The sequence below is a fragment of the Monodon monoceros genome, unplaced genomic scaffold (genome assembly GCF_005190385.1).
Source record: "Monodon monoceros isolate NGI ecotype Baffin Bay Population unplaced genomic scaffold, NGI_Narwhal_1 Super_Scaffold_21, whole genome shotgun sequence".
Lineage (NCBI taxonomy): Eukaryota > Metazoa > Chordata > Mammalia > Artiodactyla > Monodontidae > Monodon > Monodon monoceros.
The window spans coordinates 92,048,323-92,065,627 of NW_021703778.1; the positions used below are offsets into that span (position 1 = coordinate 92,048,323).

Sequence of the window (17,305 nt, forward strand, 5' to 3'; positions counted from 1 at the left end):
TCCCCTGTGAAGGAGGATTAGTGTTGTCCTAGATAATCCACCATGTAAATCAGGGACAGGGCTGATTCTTTAAAGAAGGAGAAATTTTTTTCAGTGTCTTTCAATATATTTCAATCACGTTCTTTTTGACATTGTTGCAATTCAGGTGGCATGCTGTTCAGTTGAATTCTTATAGAACATAGCTCTATACTTCTGTTTGATTTATTTCCTGAGAGCATCACTGGAAGAGAAGAAATACTTTTAAATCCTTAAGATCTTGGTTGAAACAATCAGCCCTGATAACATCTACAAGCGGAGATTAAATGTGTATGATCAAATCCTCTTCCCAGAATGCACTGCTATTGGAATGTCCCTGGCCTCTGTCTAGGCCTGTAACATTGAAGCAACTACACATCTCAGGATGCACCACCCCTTCACTCTTCCTCTTCTGTCTTTGGTAGTATTGTCCACTGAAAGTTGTAGACAGACATACGAGTGGTGAATCCCCAGGGGCAGGTGAATCTGCCCTGTTTGCCTAATATAGGAATTGGGTGGTGATAGGGTTTACACCAAGGAGTAGTGGGAACAGAGAAACACCTACTGGAGATTATGGCAGGATTCCTGGCTATTTATCAAAGAGCTGGTTACTTACTACCCTGTTTGATGCCCCAAGACTTATAAAATCGAAGGTGCTTTTCTAATATCTTCATTTTAGCTCAAGGTACTTCTATGTGTAGAGGGAGTGTTAGTGGTTAATTTGGTGCTGCAGTTCATTTCCATCAGTGTTGTGGGACTTTTCTCTGGATTTTAGTATGTGTGATTGATTCTAAACTTATTCTCTAGGCATGTTGTACATTTCCCCTGCAATTTTGGATACTTTAATATGAATGGTTTTGTTATTTGGGTGTTTTGAGTGAAAGATTTCCTGTTACTTGCATTTATACTGTACTACTGGAAGCTTACCAAAGTTAAATGTGTTTACTTAATCAATTGACTATGAAAACTTTTGGTTTATTTCACCAGTTAGATTCAACATCACTTCTCTCTGAGGAACAGTTAAGGTGTCTTCTGGATGAATGCACACTTAAACAAAAATCCATGATTAGACTGTCTTCAGAAAGAGAAAAGAAAGACATTGAGGATATAACACCTGAGTTGCCCCAGCTTTCCAGATCTATTCTCTCTGAGTCACTAGATGGGTCAAAAACAAAGGTCAAAAGCACTGAGGTGGAAGACGCAAATATGCCTGAGAACGCCGAAAGTGAAACATCTAGAGGCTACTATCTCACCAAAGCCTCGACTGGGCATTTTATGTCAGAAGCTCTTGTCGTTGAAGCAAAGAATATGAAATGCCTCCAGCTTTCTGAGGACAAGGTTATTGGTGACACAAAAGACTATTTTATGTCAAAGACTCTTGGCATTGGGAGACTGAAAAGGCCCTCTTTCTTGGATGATCCACTGCATGGCATCAATGTGAGCCTTTCATCCGAAGACCAACATCTGAAACTCAGCCCTCCAGAGAAACCCAGACCAGGTGAGGCTTGGAGAATACACTGAAAATAATCCTTACTAAACACTTCAATATAAAGGTAGTATAGTTTAAAGTAGAGTAGGATAAGTAGATAAGGAGGTATGCTTGAAAGTCACAAATGGGGTCAATTAAGAGCATTCTAACATGTGAATGTATTTATTAATGTTCATATCAAGATTGAGATTAGTACTCTTATGAAATGCATTATTCTTAATGGTAGCTAATACATATTCTTGATGGTTATCCAGAAAACAATGTTGATTTCAGAGGAAAAGAGAAATTAGTTTGAATGGATAGAAATAATTTGAGTAGATTTGCTTAGTATTTTAACTTCCAAATTTCAGTGATGAAAATTTGTTCCAAGGAATGAATTTGTAAAATGCCATATATCATTGTGGTTTTGTTCGTTTCTGTACGCAAACTTCCCATCCCAGCTACTTGTATAGTGTCAGGTTTTTTGTTTTTCGTTTTAATTTTGAACCAGTGTTACATCTTACACTGGTACAATGGTACAGGATACAAGTACTATGGGCAGTTTTTTTGATATAAACAAATATTCAATTATTTATTTATGTTAGAAGTCTAACATAGTCTGTGTTGTATTTGTTGAGTCTATTTAAATAGCTTCAGCTTTTCCTCTCGTGTAGATTACTCTAAAATATATTGTCTATTAAATCTATATCTATTACCTATTAAATCTGTAATCTACTAATTTTGAACTAACTCCTCAGCCCTGTATTTCTAACTGCCATCTAGATATGGCCTCAAACTGATTTCCTCATTCTTCCCTCTCAACTCAGATTGTCCTCTTGACTTCTGTTACCTCAACCACCCAGGCTTCAAATCTGAGTCATCATTGAATCTTCTCTCTCTCTTGCTCCCCACTTCCAATCTTGTTTGTTCTGCTCCTGCAGTGTCTCCCATGTCCATCCCTCCCTTGCTCTTCCTACCACAACTGGACCAATGCGATAACCTGATCAGGCCTCCCTGCCTCTGGTCTCTCCTCTCCTCCTGCCATTGTCAACCACCTAAACTAATTCCCCCAAAGTACAACTTTGATAAACATACTTCCCAGCTTAAAAAGCTTCTATGGCTCTCCTCCGCCTATTGAATGAAATCTGAATTCTTGAACAGGCCTGCTGTTCAAGGCCTCCACACTCTGACCTGCAGTTCCCTTTGAAATCAGTCTCTATCTAGTGCCCTAAATGTTATTCAGGTTGTAGCTGATCTGGGCTCAGGATTCCCAGTGCTTTCCCATGTTGCTCAGGCCCCTTTCTTCTCAGGCTTGTTCAGGTATCCCTTCAATAGTAGTTAAATTCTAACCCTATCCTCTCTGAATGTAACCTTCCCTCATCTTCTCTTTTAAAAGTCTTACTTCTCTTCTGAATGTCCAAGGGTATTGATCACATCATTTTACACACACTCTCTTGACATCATTTGGCACACACACCCACACTTTTGCTCCCTTAGAATTGTGTAACCTTTTTGAGGACAGGGGTCCTATCTTCTGATTCATTGTTACATCTTCTATGATGTCCAAAGTGCTGCCTTAAATCAAGTGCCTGTTTAATAAATAAAGGAATTTAAATTATCCAGTTTTAGAATAATGCACTGAAAGTATGGTTCACATTTATTCTTTGCATTATGAATGAAAGCAGGTGGTATTGCTTAAGAATTATGCAAGCCTCACATTCTATATAAAGATTTGGAACCTTTTTCTTTTTTTCTTTTGGTGAAATTCCACAAGCTATACAGTTTTTACCTAGCAGCAGAGTTCACTTACAACATGCAATTCAATTAAATGGGTGTGGTCTGCCTTCTCCCACCAAGATCTTCATTTAATAAATACGCCATGAGAACTTTGTTCTGCTCTTTTTCTTTCTTTCTTTTTGTATTTTCTTTTCTTTTTGGACAGAAGATTTTCTTTCTTTCTTTTTGGACAGAAGGTTTTTAGTAGAAACAAAGTATCTGCATTTCCCCTTTGTCTACTGCAATCAGACTTACTCAGTTGGGTATGATGATTTACTGTCTATGAGGTCTCATTCCCGTGGAGTCAGTGTATGGGGCTTTGGAACAGCATTTTGCTAAGATATAACTTTACTTCCATGTGAATGGCAGTCACACTGATGTATATTTGTCACTGAGTAGAACATGGAAAGATGGAATGAACTAGAACTTAATGTGACTTAATGGAAAGAAGCTATGGTGGCTTACCTATAACTTCAGAAAACATGCCTCTGATGGTGCTAGATAATCCTAATGTTTGATTAAAATGACCCTGTGAGTATGGAGGCTTAAGATGGCATAGATGTGAATATATGAACCAGTTTTACTTTCTGTTTATTACATAATAAACCTTAAGGAATAGGTCCTACATTATTATTTTGAGAGCAGGTCAGCCTATCTGAAGCTGGAGTTTTTCTTTTACTAACCTCAGCATTTACAATTATTAAAATAACTTGCTAATCAGTTTATTCTAAAATACTAAATTGGACATTATGTACTTTATGCAAAAATGAACACCAAAACATCAAAAATGAACATGCTAAACCAGTTTTCTTGGCAAAAAGCCCTTTAAAGATGTAATGAGAAATTGCAGTGTGTTCAGGTGTTACATTATATTCCCTCTCTTTCTCAGGAAACAGATATGTGTGAATATGAGCCAGCTGAGATTTCTGTAAGCACAGAGGAAGAAAATAGAACCATTTATCATTTTCTCTTTAAATAGCAAATATTGTTGATTTGTAGTTTTCTTTTCCTTGATGAACTGAGTCTGTTACAAATATTAAAATTCTGCTTCTAAAAGGCAGAGTCAGATAAAACTTCAAAAGGGACCAAGCCTAGTGACATTGAGAACCAGTTTCAATTGTGGTATTGAAAATAAGGATTTGCTTCACAGATGTTTTAAAAGTTTCTAGTGTGAAGTACCTCATTTTGGTTTTTTTTTTTTGGAAATACAGTTGATGTACAACATTACATTGGTTATAGGTGTACAGCATAGTGATTCAATATTTTTACAGATTATACTCCATTAGTAGTTATTACAAGATAATGGCTACAATTCCTTGTGCTATACAATATATCCTTGTTGCTTATCTATTTTATACAGAGTATTTTGTATCTCTTAATCCCATAGCCCTAATTTACCCCTCCCCTCTTCCCTTCCCCCTCTGGTAACCACTGGTTTCTTTTCTATATCTGTGAGTCACTTTCTGTTTTGCTATATACATTCATTTGTATTATTTTTTAGGTTCCACATGTAAGTGATATCATACAATATTTGTCTTTCTTTGTCTGACTTATTTCACCAAGCATAATATTCTCTAGGTCCATCCACATTGCTGCAAATGGCAGAATTTTTTACTTTTTATGGCTGCGTAATATTCCATTGTATGTATATATTTATAACACTTCTTATCTGTTTGTCTGTTGATGGACACTGGGGTGGCTTCCATATTTTGGCTATTGTAAATAGTGCTATTATGAACATTGGGGTACATGTATCTTCGAATTAGTGTTTTCCTTTTTTCTGGGTATAGACCCAGGAGGGAATTGCTGGGTCATTTGGCAGTTCTATTTTTAGTTTTTTGAGGAACCTCTGTACTGTTTTCCATAATGGCTGCAGCAATTTACATTCGCATCAACAGTGTACAAGGGTTTCCTTTTCTCCACATCCTCTCCAACATTTGTTATTTGTAGGCTTTTTGATGATAGCCATTCTGACAGGTGTAAGGTGATATCCCATTTTGTTTTGATTTGCATTTCTCTGATAATTAGTGATGTTGAACATCTTTTCATGTGCCTGTAAGACATCTGCATGTCGTCTTTGGAAAAATGTCTATTCAGATCTTCTGCTCATTGTTTGTTTTTTTTTGATGTTGAGTTGTATGACCTGTTTATGTATTTTTTTGTTTGTTTTTGTTTGTGTTTTTTTGCGGTACGCGGGCCTCTCACTGCTGTGGCCTCTCCCGCTGCGGAGCACAGGCTCCAGATGCGCAGGCTCAGCGGCCATGGCCCACGGGTCCAGCCGCTCCGCGGCATGTGGGATCTTCCTGGACCGGGGCATGAACAAGTGTCCCCTGCATCGGCAGGTGGACTCCCAAGCACTGTGCCACCAGGGAAGCCCTGGTTATGTATTTTTGATATTAACCTTTCGTCAGTCATATCATTTGCAAATATTTTCTCCCATTCTGTAGGTTGTCTTTTTGTTTTGTTGATGGTTTCCTTTGTTGTGCAAAAGCTTTTAAGTTTAATTAGGTCCAATTTGTTTATTTTTGCTTTTATTTCTTTTGTCTTTGGAGAAAGGTCCAAAAAATTTTTGCTACAATTTATGTCAAAGAATGTTATACCTATGTTGTCTTCTAGGAATTTTATGGTTTCAGGTCTTACATTTAGGTCTTTAATCTATTTTGAGTTTATTTTTGTATATGGTGCGAGGAAATATTGTGACCTCATTCTTTTACTTGTAACTGCCCAGTTTCCCCAGCACCACTTCTTGAAGAGACTGTCTTTTCTCCATTGTATATTCTTGCCTCCTAGGTCATAGGTTAATTGAACATAAGTGTGTGGTTTTATTTCTGGGCTCCCTGTTCTGTTCCGTTGATCTATGTACCTGTTTTTGTACCATGCTGTTTTGATTACTGTAGCTTTGTAGTATAGTTTGAAGACTGAGGGTGGTACCTCCTGCTTTGTTCTTTTTTTCCTCCAGATTTCTTTGGCACTTTGGGGTCTTTTGTTGTTCCATCTGAATTTTAGGATTATTTGTTCCAGTTGTGTGAAATATCATGGGTATTTTGATAGGGATTGCATCAAATCTGTAGATTGCTTTGGGTAGTATGGACATTTTAACAATATTAATTCTTCTAATCCAAGAGCACAGGATATTTTACCATTTCTTTGTATCATCTTCAATTTCCTTTATCAATGTTTTATAGTTTTCACAGTATAGGTCTTCAACCTCCTTCGTTAAATTTATTCCTAGGTATTTTATTCTTTTTGATGTGATTTTAAAAGAGATTGGTTTAAAAAGGGAAAACTTTTTTTCTGATAGTTCATTATTAGTGTATGGAAAAGCAATAGATTTCTGTATATTAATCTTGTATCATCTACCTTGCTGAATTCATTTATTAGTTCTAATGGCTTTTGGGTAGAGACTTTAGGGTTTTCTATATTAAAGTATCATGTCATCTGCAAATAGTGACAGTTTCACTTCTCCCCTTTCAATTTCTGTGCCTTTTATTTCTTTTTATTGTCTGATTGCTGTGGCTAGTACTTCCGATACTATGTTAAATAGAAGTTTCAAGAGTGGGCAACCTTATCTTGTTCTTGAATTTAGAGGAAAGGCTTTTAACTTTGTTGAGTATGATGTTAGCTATGTGTTTGTCATAAATGGCCTTTATTATGTTGAGATATGTTCCCCCTAGAGCCACTTGGATGAGAGTTTTTTCATGAATGAATGATGAATTTTGTCAAATGCTTTTTCTGTGTCTATTGAGATAATCATGTAATTTTATCTTTTCTTTTGTTAGTGTGGTGTTTGACATTGATTGATTTGCAGATATTGAACCATCCTTGAATCCCTGGGATAAATCCTACTTGATCATGGTGTATGATCCTTTTTGTATACTGTTGGATTTGGTTCGATAATATTTCACTGAGGATTTTTACATCTATATTTATCAAAGATATTGGCCTGTAATTTTCTTTTTTTGTAGTATCTTTGTCTGGTTTTGGTATCAGGGTAATGGTGGCCTTGTAGAATGAATTTGGGAGTGTTTCATCCATTTCAATTTTTTTGGAATAGTTTGAGAAGGATGGGTACTAGTTCTTCTTTATACGTTTGGTAGAATTTACCCATGAAGCTATCTGGTCCTGGACTTCTGTTTGCTGGGAAGTTTTTTTTTATTACAAATTCAATTTCACTACTAGTGACAGGTTTGTTCAAATTGTCTGTTTCTTTGTGAGTCAGTCTTGGAAGGCTGTATGTTTCTAGAAATTTGTCCATTTCTTCTAGGTTGTCCAATTTGTTGGCATATAATTGGTCATAGTATTCTATTCTAATTTTTTGTATCTCTGTGGTATCAGTCGCTTTTCTTCTCTTTTATTTCTTATTTTATTTGGGTCCTCTCCTCTTTTCTTCTTGGTGAATGTAGCTAAAGTTTTATCAATTTTGTTTACCTTTACAAAAGAAAACAGCTCCTGTTTTCATTGATATTTTCTATTTTTTGGGTCTCTATTTTATTTATTTCCTCTTTGAAATAAATCCTTCAATTTATAAATCCTTTATTATATCCTTCCTTCTGCTGACTTTGGGCCTTGTTTGTTCTTTTTTTTCCTAATTCTTTTAGGTGGTAGGTTATGTTGTTTATTTGAGATTTTTCTTATTTCTTGATAAAGGCCTGTATCTCTATGAACTTCCCTCTTGGAAATGCTTTTGCTGCATCCTGTAGATTTTGGAGTGTTATGTTTCCATGTTCATTTGTCTTGAGGTATTTTCTGATTTCCTCTTTGATTTCTTCATTGACCCATTGGGTTTTTTTTGGGGTTTTTTTGACCCATTGGTTTTTTTAGTAGCATGGTGTTTAGTCTTCACATGTTTGTTCTTTTCCCATTTTTCTTTTTGTAATTGATATCTAGTTTCATACTGTTGTGGTCAGAAAAAATGCTTGATATACTTTCTGTCGTCTTAAACGTGTTGAGGCTTGTTTTGTGGCCTAGCATGTGGCCTAGCATGTGCACTTGAAAAGAATGTGTATTCTGCTGTTTTTGGATGTACTGTCCTGTAGATACCTATTAAATCCAACTGGTCTATTGTATCATAAGACCACTGTTGCCTCATTGATTTTATGTCTCAATGATACATCCATTATAGTAAGTGAGGTGTTAAAGTCTTCTACTATTAATGTATTATTGCCAATTTATCCCATTTATATCTATTAGAATTTGCTTTATATATTTAGGTGCTCCTGTATTGAGTGCCTGTATGTTAATAAGTGTACCATTCTCTTCTTGTATTTTATCATTATATAATGCCCTTTTGTTATAGGCTTTGTTTTAAAGTTTGGTCTGATATGAGTATTGCTATCCCTACTTTCTTTTCATTTCTGTTTTATTAAATACCTTTTTCTATTGCCTAACTTTCAGTCTGTGTGTATCTTCAGCCCTGAAGTAGGTCTTTTGTAGGCAGCGTATTGAAGGGTCTTGTTTTTTTTCCCAATCAGCCACCCTGTGTCTTTTGCTGGGAGCATTTAGTCCAGTGACATTTAAGGTAATTATTGGTAGGTATGTACTTATTGCCATTTTATTACTTGTTTTCTTCTCTGTTTATTACTTCTTTTTGTTTCTTCCCTTGTGGTTTGATGATTTTGTTTAATAGTATACTTGTGTTCCTTTACTTTTAGTTTTTATGTATCTATTTTAGGTTTTTGATTTGTGGTTACCATGGGGTTCATATATGTTGATCTATAATTATATGTACTTGTTTGAAACTGGCTGTCATTTAAGTTCAAACACATTCTAAATGATCTACATTTTTCACTCCCTCACATTTTGTGTTTTTCATGTCATATTTTACATCTTCATGCATCCCTTATCTGTTTGTTGTAGTTATAGTTGCTTTTACGATATTTTGTCTTTTAATCTACATACTGGCTTTTTAAGTGGTTGATCCTCAATCCTTGCTATATATTTGCCTTTCCTAGTGGGATTTTCCCTTTCCTATAGATTCTTTATTCTTTTCCAATTACAGGAGACCCTTGAATATTTCTTTTAGGGTAGGCTTAGTATTGCTGAGTTCTTTTAGTTTTTGCTTGTCTGAGAACTTCTTTATCTCTTCTATTCTAAGTGGTAATCTTGCTGGATAGAGTATCCTAGGTTGCAAGTTTTTCCCTTTCAGCACTTTGAATATATCATGCCACTCCCCTCTGGCCTGCAACGCTTCTGCAGAAAAATCAGCTGATGGCTTTATGGGAATTCCCTTTTACATAGCTCTTTGTTTTTCTCTTGCTGCTTTTAGAATTCTCTCTTTAACTTTTGTCATTTTAATTATGATATGCCTTGGTGTGAGTCTGTTTGGGTTCATCTTGTTTGGGACTCTCTGAGTTTCCTGTACTTGGATATCTGTTTCCTTCTTCAGTTTTGTGAAGTTTTCAGCCATAATTTCCTCAAATCCATTTTCTATCCCCTTCTGTCTCTGTTCTCCTTTTGGGACTTCTATAATGTGAATGTAGGTATGCTTAATGTTATCTCAGGGATCTCTTAAATTGCTTTTATTTTTTAAAATTAGTTTTTCTGTCTGCTGGTCTGATTGGGTGATTTCCATTATTTTATCTTCCAGATCACTTATTCATTCTTCTGTATCACTTAATCTGCTATTCATTCTATCTAGTGTGTTTTTTATTTCAGCTATTGGATCATTCATTTCTGATTGGGTCTTTTTTATATTTTCTAGTTCCTTGTTAAAATGTTCACTGTTTATATCAATCCTTTTCCCTAATTCAGTTAACCTTATTATTATGAATGTTTTGAATTCTTTATCTGGTAAATTGTTTATTACTATTTTATTACTTATTTTTTCAGGGTTTTTCTCTGTCTTTCAATTGAGAGTAGTTCCTCTGCCTTTTCATTTTACTTGACTTTCTCTGCTTCTGTGAATTTAGGTAAAACAGTTACTGATTGTGTTCTTCAAGGGGGGTTATTATGTGGGAGCATCCCTGTGTGGGCTGCATGTAGCATTGCCTTGGGTGGGAGAGCTGGATTGAGGTCAACCCAAGTCATATTTTTCCTCAGGGTTTTCCGGCAGCTATCCCCTTGGTAGGGGGTGGGGCTGTAGATATAGGGGCTAGAACTGGTGCTGTGTATGAAGTAGGACTCCCTCTCTGCTCAGTGGCTGTCACTGCCCTGTTAGGGGTGAGGTCTGATCTCAAGTTGCTGGAGCAGAAGCCCTGGAGGTTGGACCCGAGCTGGCTCTGCTCCCTTTAAGTGTGTGTTTTTCCCTCTCCCTGTACCGGGACCCTTGTCACACAGGAGGCAGTGCTGGAGTAAGTGGGGCCCATGCACTGACAGTGGTCGGATGTGATGCTTGTGGAGGCACCCATGTCTTGGCTTAGACGCAGCCTCAGGTGCAAGTCCCCTTTGCCCCTCACAGCTGATCACTGCCCCCAGCCTCTACCACCCCTGCCCTGTGGCTTAGCCACTCTGCAAGGCTAGCAGGAGCCATGTGCCCTCTTGATGTGTATCAGGAGGTGAGCTGTGGTGGAGGAACTGCTGTCAGAGATCTGGGTGGCTTCTGAGGAGCCGCTTGAGTAAACTCCAGCTGTGGCCACCGCCACCCCACCCGGGCTCCACCTTGGGACTGGGTTGCCTCTGTGTCCCACCTTTGAGTCTTTCCTTGGTCATGGGTGCCTCAGATCCAGTGCCATGCTGTGGCATGGGGGTAGCAGGGCTGTAGGTCAGGCTGGGCACACGGCGAGGCGGTTGCCGTTGCAGGAAACCTGGCTGCCCTGAGCAGACGTCTCTCCGCCCTGCCTGGGGGTAGTCAGTGCACCTACGCTCCTCAGGGGCAGAGTCCAGGGTTCTCATAGCCCTTCTGTTTGTCCTAGTGGTCCTCCAACCAGCTAAGGGGGCTTGTCTCGCCTGTGTAGGACCCCAGCCTGGGGTGCCCAATCTGTGGCTCGAACTGCTCACTCCCCAGTGCAGGTGTCCGCCCGTGTAATCTCCCTTTTCCTCCGATTCCTATTGCAGGGGCACAGGTCCCAACCCGATTGCTTTTCTTCTCTTCCTGCCTGATTCTCTGTGTATCTTTCTTACAGCCTTGGTTATATAGGAGTCCTTCTGCCAGTTTTCAGAGAGAATTGTTTCACATGGAGATGTGTTTTTGATGTGTTTGTGGGGGAAGGTGAGCCTTATGTCCTTTTACTCTGCCACCTTGATCCCTCCTCCTGAAATACTTAATTTTTCATGTTTGTGCTTTAAGCTTAGTGGTAACTACTGTTATTTGACTTTCCAGATACAAGGTCCAGTAAGGTCAGTGTTGTACTCAGTTACTGTTGGGGTTTCAGGAGATCGATAAATAGTCCCTTCTCTTCCCCACCCCTATCAGACCAGTTGAGAGATGGATAGATTCTGACAAGTGGAGATCAAGGAGGTTGGCTTTATTGCTGATAAAACGTAGGGGATTGTTGTTACCTGGGCAGGCAGCCAAACGGTCTTCCTAATGCTACACCCTCAAAATGAACTTACACACCCAGTCACTGGCAGAGGTGAAAAGCCTCACCCATGGAGACCTGTCCACGTGGAGCAATAGTACAGAGGAGCAAAGGAGCACCCTGGGCAGGGGATGCTGACCCCCTTGGAGGGAGGAGTGAGCTGAGCATGCCATTTCTTCCCCTAAACTCACCAATCAGGTAACTGACTGTTCTTCCCATGGGGAGAGGGGAGGTGGGGTGGGGTGATGCTGGATATACCCCCACTGTAGGTTCCTCCACATGGAAGTGTAAGGAGAGTAAGTGGTCTTTGGTCCCATCAACCTGGGAGACACCACCAAGTACACTGGTGCTTCAGGTCTATGGTTAGTCTAGTACTTAAGTATCTTATGCTGAATTGCTTCCTAGATAATCAAAAAGGCATCTATGCATGTACAGTATTCTCTTTTTCCCAAAAGACACTTGAACTGCTTATCAACATAAATTCATTATCACAAAGAGGAAAATATGATTAACAAATAACAACAATAAAATAGGGCAAAAAGGGACACAAAGTCACATAGTAAAGAAGGGGGACAGGACTATATTAATTCTTCATGGAAAAACAAAGTGGAATTTCCCATAGGACCCATTTAGTGAATAATGTTCTTAAAAATTTCTAACAGATAAGGTGTTTTTTTTTTTGTTTTTTTTTTTGGCAGTATGCAGGCCTCTCACTGTCGTGGCCTCTCCTGTTGCGGAGCATAGGCTCCAGACGCGCAGGCTCAGTGGCCATGGCTCACGGGCCTAGCCGTTCCGCAGCATGTGGGATCTTCCCGGACCGGGGCACGAGCCCGTGTCCCCTGCATCGGCAGGCGGACTCTCAACCACTGCGCCACCAGGGAAGCCCCCAAGGTTGTTTTTAAAATAACACCCCTAAATGAAAACTAGGGTGACCAACTGTCTTGGTTTGCTCAGGAGTGTCCTGGTGTTACACTGAATGGCCCTTGTCTTGGGAAACCCTCAGTCCCTGGCAAACTGGGCTGGTTGGTCACTCTAAATTGAAACTGAGAACATAAAACCAAGGAGCAAATTAATTACCCAAAGGACAAAGTTAATAGAGTCCAGGTAAGTAGTGAGACTCGAGGCTAGAACCTAGATGAGCAGAGAGATGCCTTGTTCACCCACCCACCAGCATGATCTGGCCTAATGTTAGGAGTGTGGGCTGTGGGTGAGACAGACCTAGGTTTGAATCCTTGCTCGGCTTTTAGCAGATGATCTTACGCAAGTTACTTAATCTCTTTCTCCTCTCTACCTTGGTCCCCTTATCTGTAAGATAAGTTGGCTTTAGTACTTACCCTCTAGGGTTGTAATAGGGATCAAATGAGAAAAGCCACATAAAATTATTAGCTCAAAAAAAAGATTAGCTCAGTGACTGGACTTGGTTGGCCTACATAGTATATATTTAACATTTCATCAGGAGATTTCTCATAAAAGCCTGGATTTCTGACTTTTCTAACAAATCAGCAGGTCTTCCACTGGGGAGGAGAGCTGAATAGCAGATGTTCCCATTAGAAGGAGCATGTACTCTCCTGGAAAACATGGCCCTGTCTGGCCCTCTACTTCATGTGCTTGGTCCTTTGGGACCATATGATTTCCATCCCATGTTATAAGCCTTTGCTGCTTAGAGTGTTGTCCAATCACTGGGGGCTCGTTAGAAATGCAGGGCCTAAGGCCCCTTGCACTTTAATAAGATCCCCCTGTGGTACTTACAGTGAAGTTTGAGAAAGCACTGTTACAAACCACCAGAGCATTATTCCTAACCAGGGTGAAGGTAGAGATCATCTGGGAAATTTTTTGTTTGTTTTGTACCTATGTCCAAGGCCCAAGCCAGACTTACCAAAATCAGAGTCCCTGATGTAGAGTATTCAGTCTGTCAAATTAATGCAAGCCACAAGATTTTGCTGTGCATATTTGAGAAATATGGCATTCAGTTTAGATGTTAGGAAAGCTAATTATGTTATCCTGTTGGGGTCCTCAGACAGAACAAGTTCTAAACAATGACAACTTTACAATCTAAATATATTTCATGTTGAAATTCTGCCCATCAAAGGATCTGATTGTAACTTGCTCAGTGAAGCATGGTTGCAGGTGGACTGACTTTTGGGAAGATGTTGCAGTTTGAAGGAGGTGTGTGTTAGTGTGTATCATTACTCATACCACCTGAACAGTTTGAAGGGAACTAGATTGTTTTGAGAAAGTTTTCATTGTTGTACTATAGTCTTACTGGTTTGCAGTGGAGGCAGTGAGATTCTGAAAATAATACTACTACTAGCTGACTTTTTTCTTTTCCACTAAAAAATATTTTTTCTTTTCCACTAAACAATATTTTGTCTTGTTCTCAGGGAAATGTTTAACTCATCATTGCTTTGATGGAGTTCTCTTTCTCTCAGTGTGTGTCTTCAGGCCTCCTAGTTATTATTTGTTAAATTACTTTTCCAAGGCTACTGATTGCTTCTCAGATGCTCTTAGTAGCTTAATCAACCCTCCAAAGTTTCTTTGATCAAAATATCAGAGCTGCCATGTTAGAAATTCCCAGGGCTAATTCCTGTTTTATATAAGACCTTAGTATACAGTAAATTTATATCTGCTGAATTTATCTTTTCAAATTACTTTCATCTAATTTTCTTTAACTCAGTTCTTCAGGTAGACTTTTCATATAAACATTTGCCCCTGATTATTTTCTCTACTATAAAATATCACTTTCTCTAACTGTTTTGTTTAGTAGCATAAAATGAACAGTGTTGGAGAGTTTTGATGTTTAACTGTAATGAACTTATCACTTTATCAGGTATTGGGAACTTCTGATTCCATTGCTTCATTCAAACTGAGTAAAATGAAAAAGTTACTGAAGATCATTACTGTAGACTAGATCTATGGACCAGCGGTATTAGCATCACCTGGGAGCTTGTTAGAGCTGCAGAGTCCCAGACCTACCGTATCAGAGTCTGCATGTTAACAGGATGCCCCCAGCAGGTGATTTGTATGCACAGTAAAGTGTGAGAAGATCTGAATTAGATGGTTTGCTAGTCACTCTATTTTAGGATTATAAAAAATACCAGCATATGTGGTGGTGGTGAAAATAATGTCAGAAAGCATCTTCTTTCCCATCTGCTCAATCCCTGCTTTATCTTCTTGAATTTCATTTTAATGAAGGTCACTACCTTTTCTAGATTGTCTTCTTATCTCCCCAACCATCCCTGTTGTCCTTCTTGTGGGTAACCTTCCTCTTAAGCACTGAGAGCAAGCATGTCCTAGCTTAAGTTCTCTACTCTTTCATGGTTAGTATTTTATTTGGAGACACACTTAGCCAGTATGGGATCATCTGTGCTTTGTGTACTTTTGATTTTCAGACCTCTCTCCTTGGCATCTGCCTCAGGTCCGCCTGGCATGTTAAGCTTTACTGAGTCCATCCCTTACACCATGCTTCTTACCTCTGACTGCACATTAGATTCATCTGGTGAGATTTAAAAACAGGTGAATGCCTCGGTTTCATTCCAGAATTAAATTGATTTCTAGGGGTTGGCTCTGGGCATCTGTATTTTTTAAAGTCAGTTCTGAGGATGGGGTCTGGATGATTCTGTTGTGTAGCTATGATTAAAACCACTGCTCCAGGGCTCCATTGCATTCATTCATGAAGGGTGCTGCTCCTAGGTTATCAGGTGAGTAGGACATGATCACTGCTCTGAATTATTTCATAGGCTACTGATGAAGGCAGGCGCTTAAGCAGATCATCGCAGCATAGTGGGACAAGTAGAATATAAGAGCTTCCTGACAAAGTATTTGACAACACTAGAGGGAATGATGAACACTGGAGAGACGGGGAGGTGGCATTTGAATTGAGCCTCCAAGGATGAGTGGTCATTTACTGGGTGGGCAAGAGGGAAAACACTCCACAGAGAAGGACGAGCACTTATGAAGGCGAGGGGCTGTGGCCTTATCATCGCTCATTGCATGTGTGGGCTACTGAGGTGCACTTCTCATCCATCCCACCTTCCTCTACATCCTGTTTACTGTTTCCTCTCCATGCATTGACACTATCACTACATTTCTCACTTTACTCTCTGAAACTCCAAATCATTTACCCTTAATTATTAGGTTGATTTTTAAAATTACAGCTTTATTGACATCTTTTTTAAATACCTGTGTTAGTTTCCTGCGGTTACCACAACAAATGATCACAACAGAAATTTATCATCTCTTAGTTGTGGAGGCCTGAAGTCTGAAATCAAGGTGTCAGCAAGGCCACACTCTGCTTGGAGGCTCTAGGGAAGGATGCTTCCTTGCTTCTGCCACTTTCTCAGGCTGTTGACATTCTTTGGCTTCGTCGCTTTGTGACCACATCCCTCCAGTCTCTGACTCTGTCTTCACATTGCCTTCTTCTCTCTCTGCGTTTGTCTCAAATTTCCCTCTGCTTTTCTCTTAAAAGGACATTTGTTAATGAATATAGGGCCCACCTGGATAATCCAGGATGATCTTATCACAAGATCCTTAATTAATTATGTCTGCAAAGACCCTTTTCCCAAGTAAGATAAGTTTCATAGGTACCAGGGATTAGGATGTGGACATAACCTTTCTGGGGCCACCGTTCAACGATACCATACAGTTCAGTGGGTTTTAGTATATTCACAGAATCGCACATCCATCACCACTATCAATTTTACATCCTTTTCCTTACCCCAGGGAGAAACACTGTACCAACTTGCAGTCACTCCCCATTTTCTCCCAACCCCCCAGCCGTAGGTGATCACCAATCTACTTTATGACTCTATGAATTTGCCTAGTCTGGACACTTCATATAAATGGAACCGTGCAACATGTGGCCTTTTGTGTTTGGCTTCTTAGTATAATGTTTTCAAGGTTCATCCCTGTTGGAGCATTATCAGTACTTTACTCTTTTATTGTTAAATAATATTCTTTTGTGTGGGTTTACCACATTTTCTTTATTCATTCATCAGTCAATGGACATCTGAGCTGTTCCTACTTTTCGGCTGTTATATGTATCTTGGTGTGCACGTTTTTAGGCGGATGTATGTTTTCATTTCTCTTGGGCACATACCTAGGAGTAGAATTGCTGGGTCTCTGGTTACCTTTTGAGGAACTGCCAGACTTTCCCCAGCAGCTGCACCATTCACATTCCCACCAGCAGTGTGTGAGGGTTCCAGTTTCTCCTGATTCTATTTTATTGTCTTCTTTTATTTGGTGCTGTTGTCAGTTCTGCCTTTTCTGATAACATTCTCACTAAGAAGAATATTTCCATTCCATTTCTGTTAGAGTCACAATTTGTTTCTCACATTAAAGAAATGAAAGGTGATTAGTTCTAATCTACCCTAAGTATAATATTTACTTCTGGTTTCACCCTGCTTCCCAGAAACTTAGTACAAAGAAAAAAAATTTTATGCCTGTCTCCAAATCCAAAGCCATTTTAGCTCTCAAAACCCAAAAAACTCTCCCTCAGCTATAAGCTCAATGAAGGCAGGCACCTTATCTCTCACTTTTTCTTGTCAATTTTGTATGCAGCTTGTGGTGAGCTGTCCAATATTAAATGAGAATG

At 39.2% G+C, this 17,305-nt stretch overlaps 1 protein-coding gene across 1 annotated transcript in view; it reads left to right on the forward strand.

Annotated features, from left to right (window-relative positions):
* FSIP1 (fibrous sheath interacting protein 1) overlaps positions 1–17,305 on the forward strand; it is a 214,052-nt gene that overhangs the window by 196,581 nt on the left and 166 nt on the right. Inside the window, exon 11 of the mRNA XM_029236418.1 lies at positions 1,003–1,513. Coding sequence (XP_029092251.1) covers positions 1,003–1,513 — 511 coding nt within the window. The remainder of the gene's footprint in view (positions 1–1,002; positions 1,514–17,305) is intronic.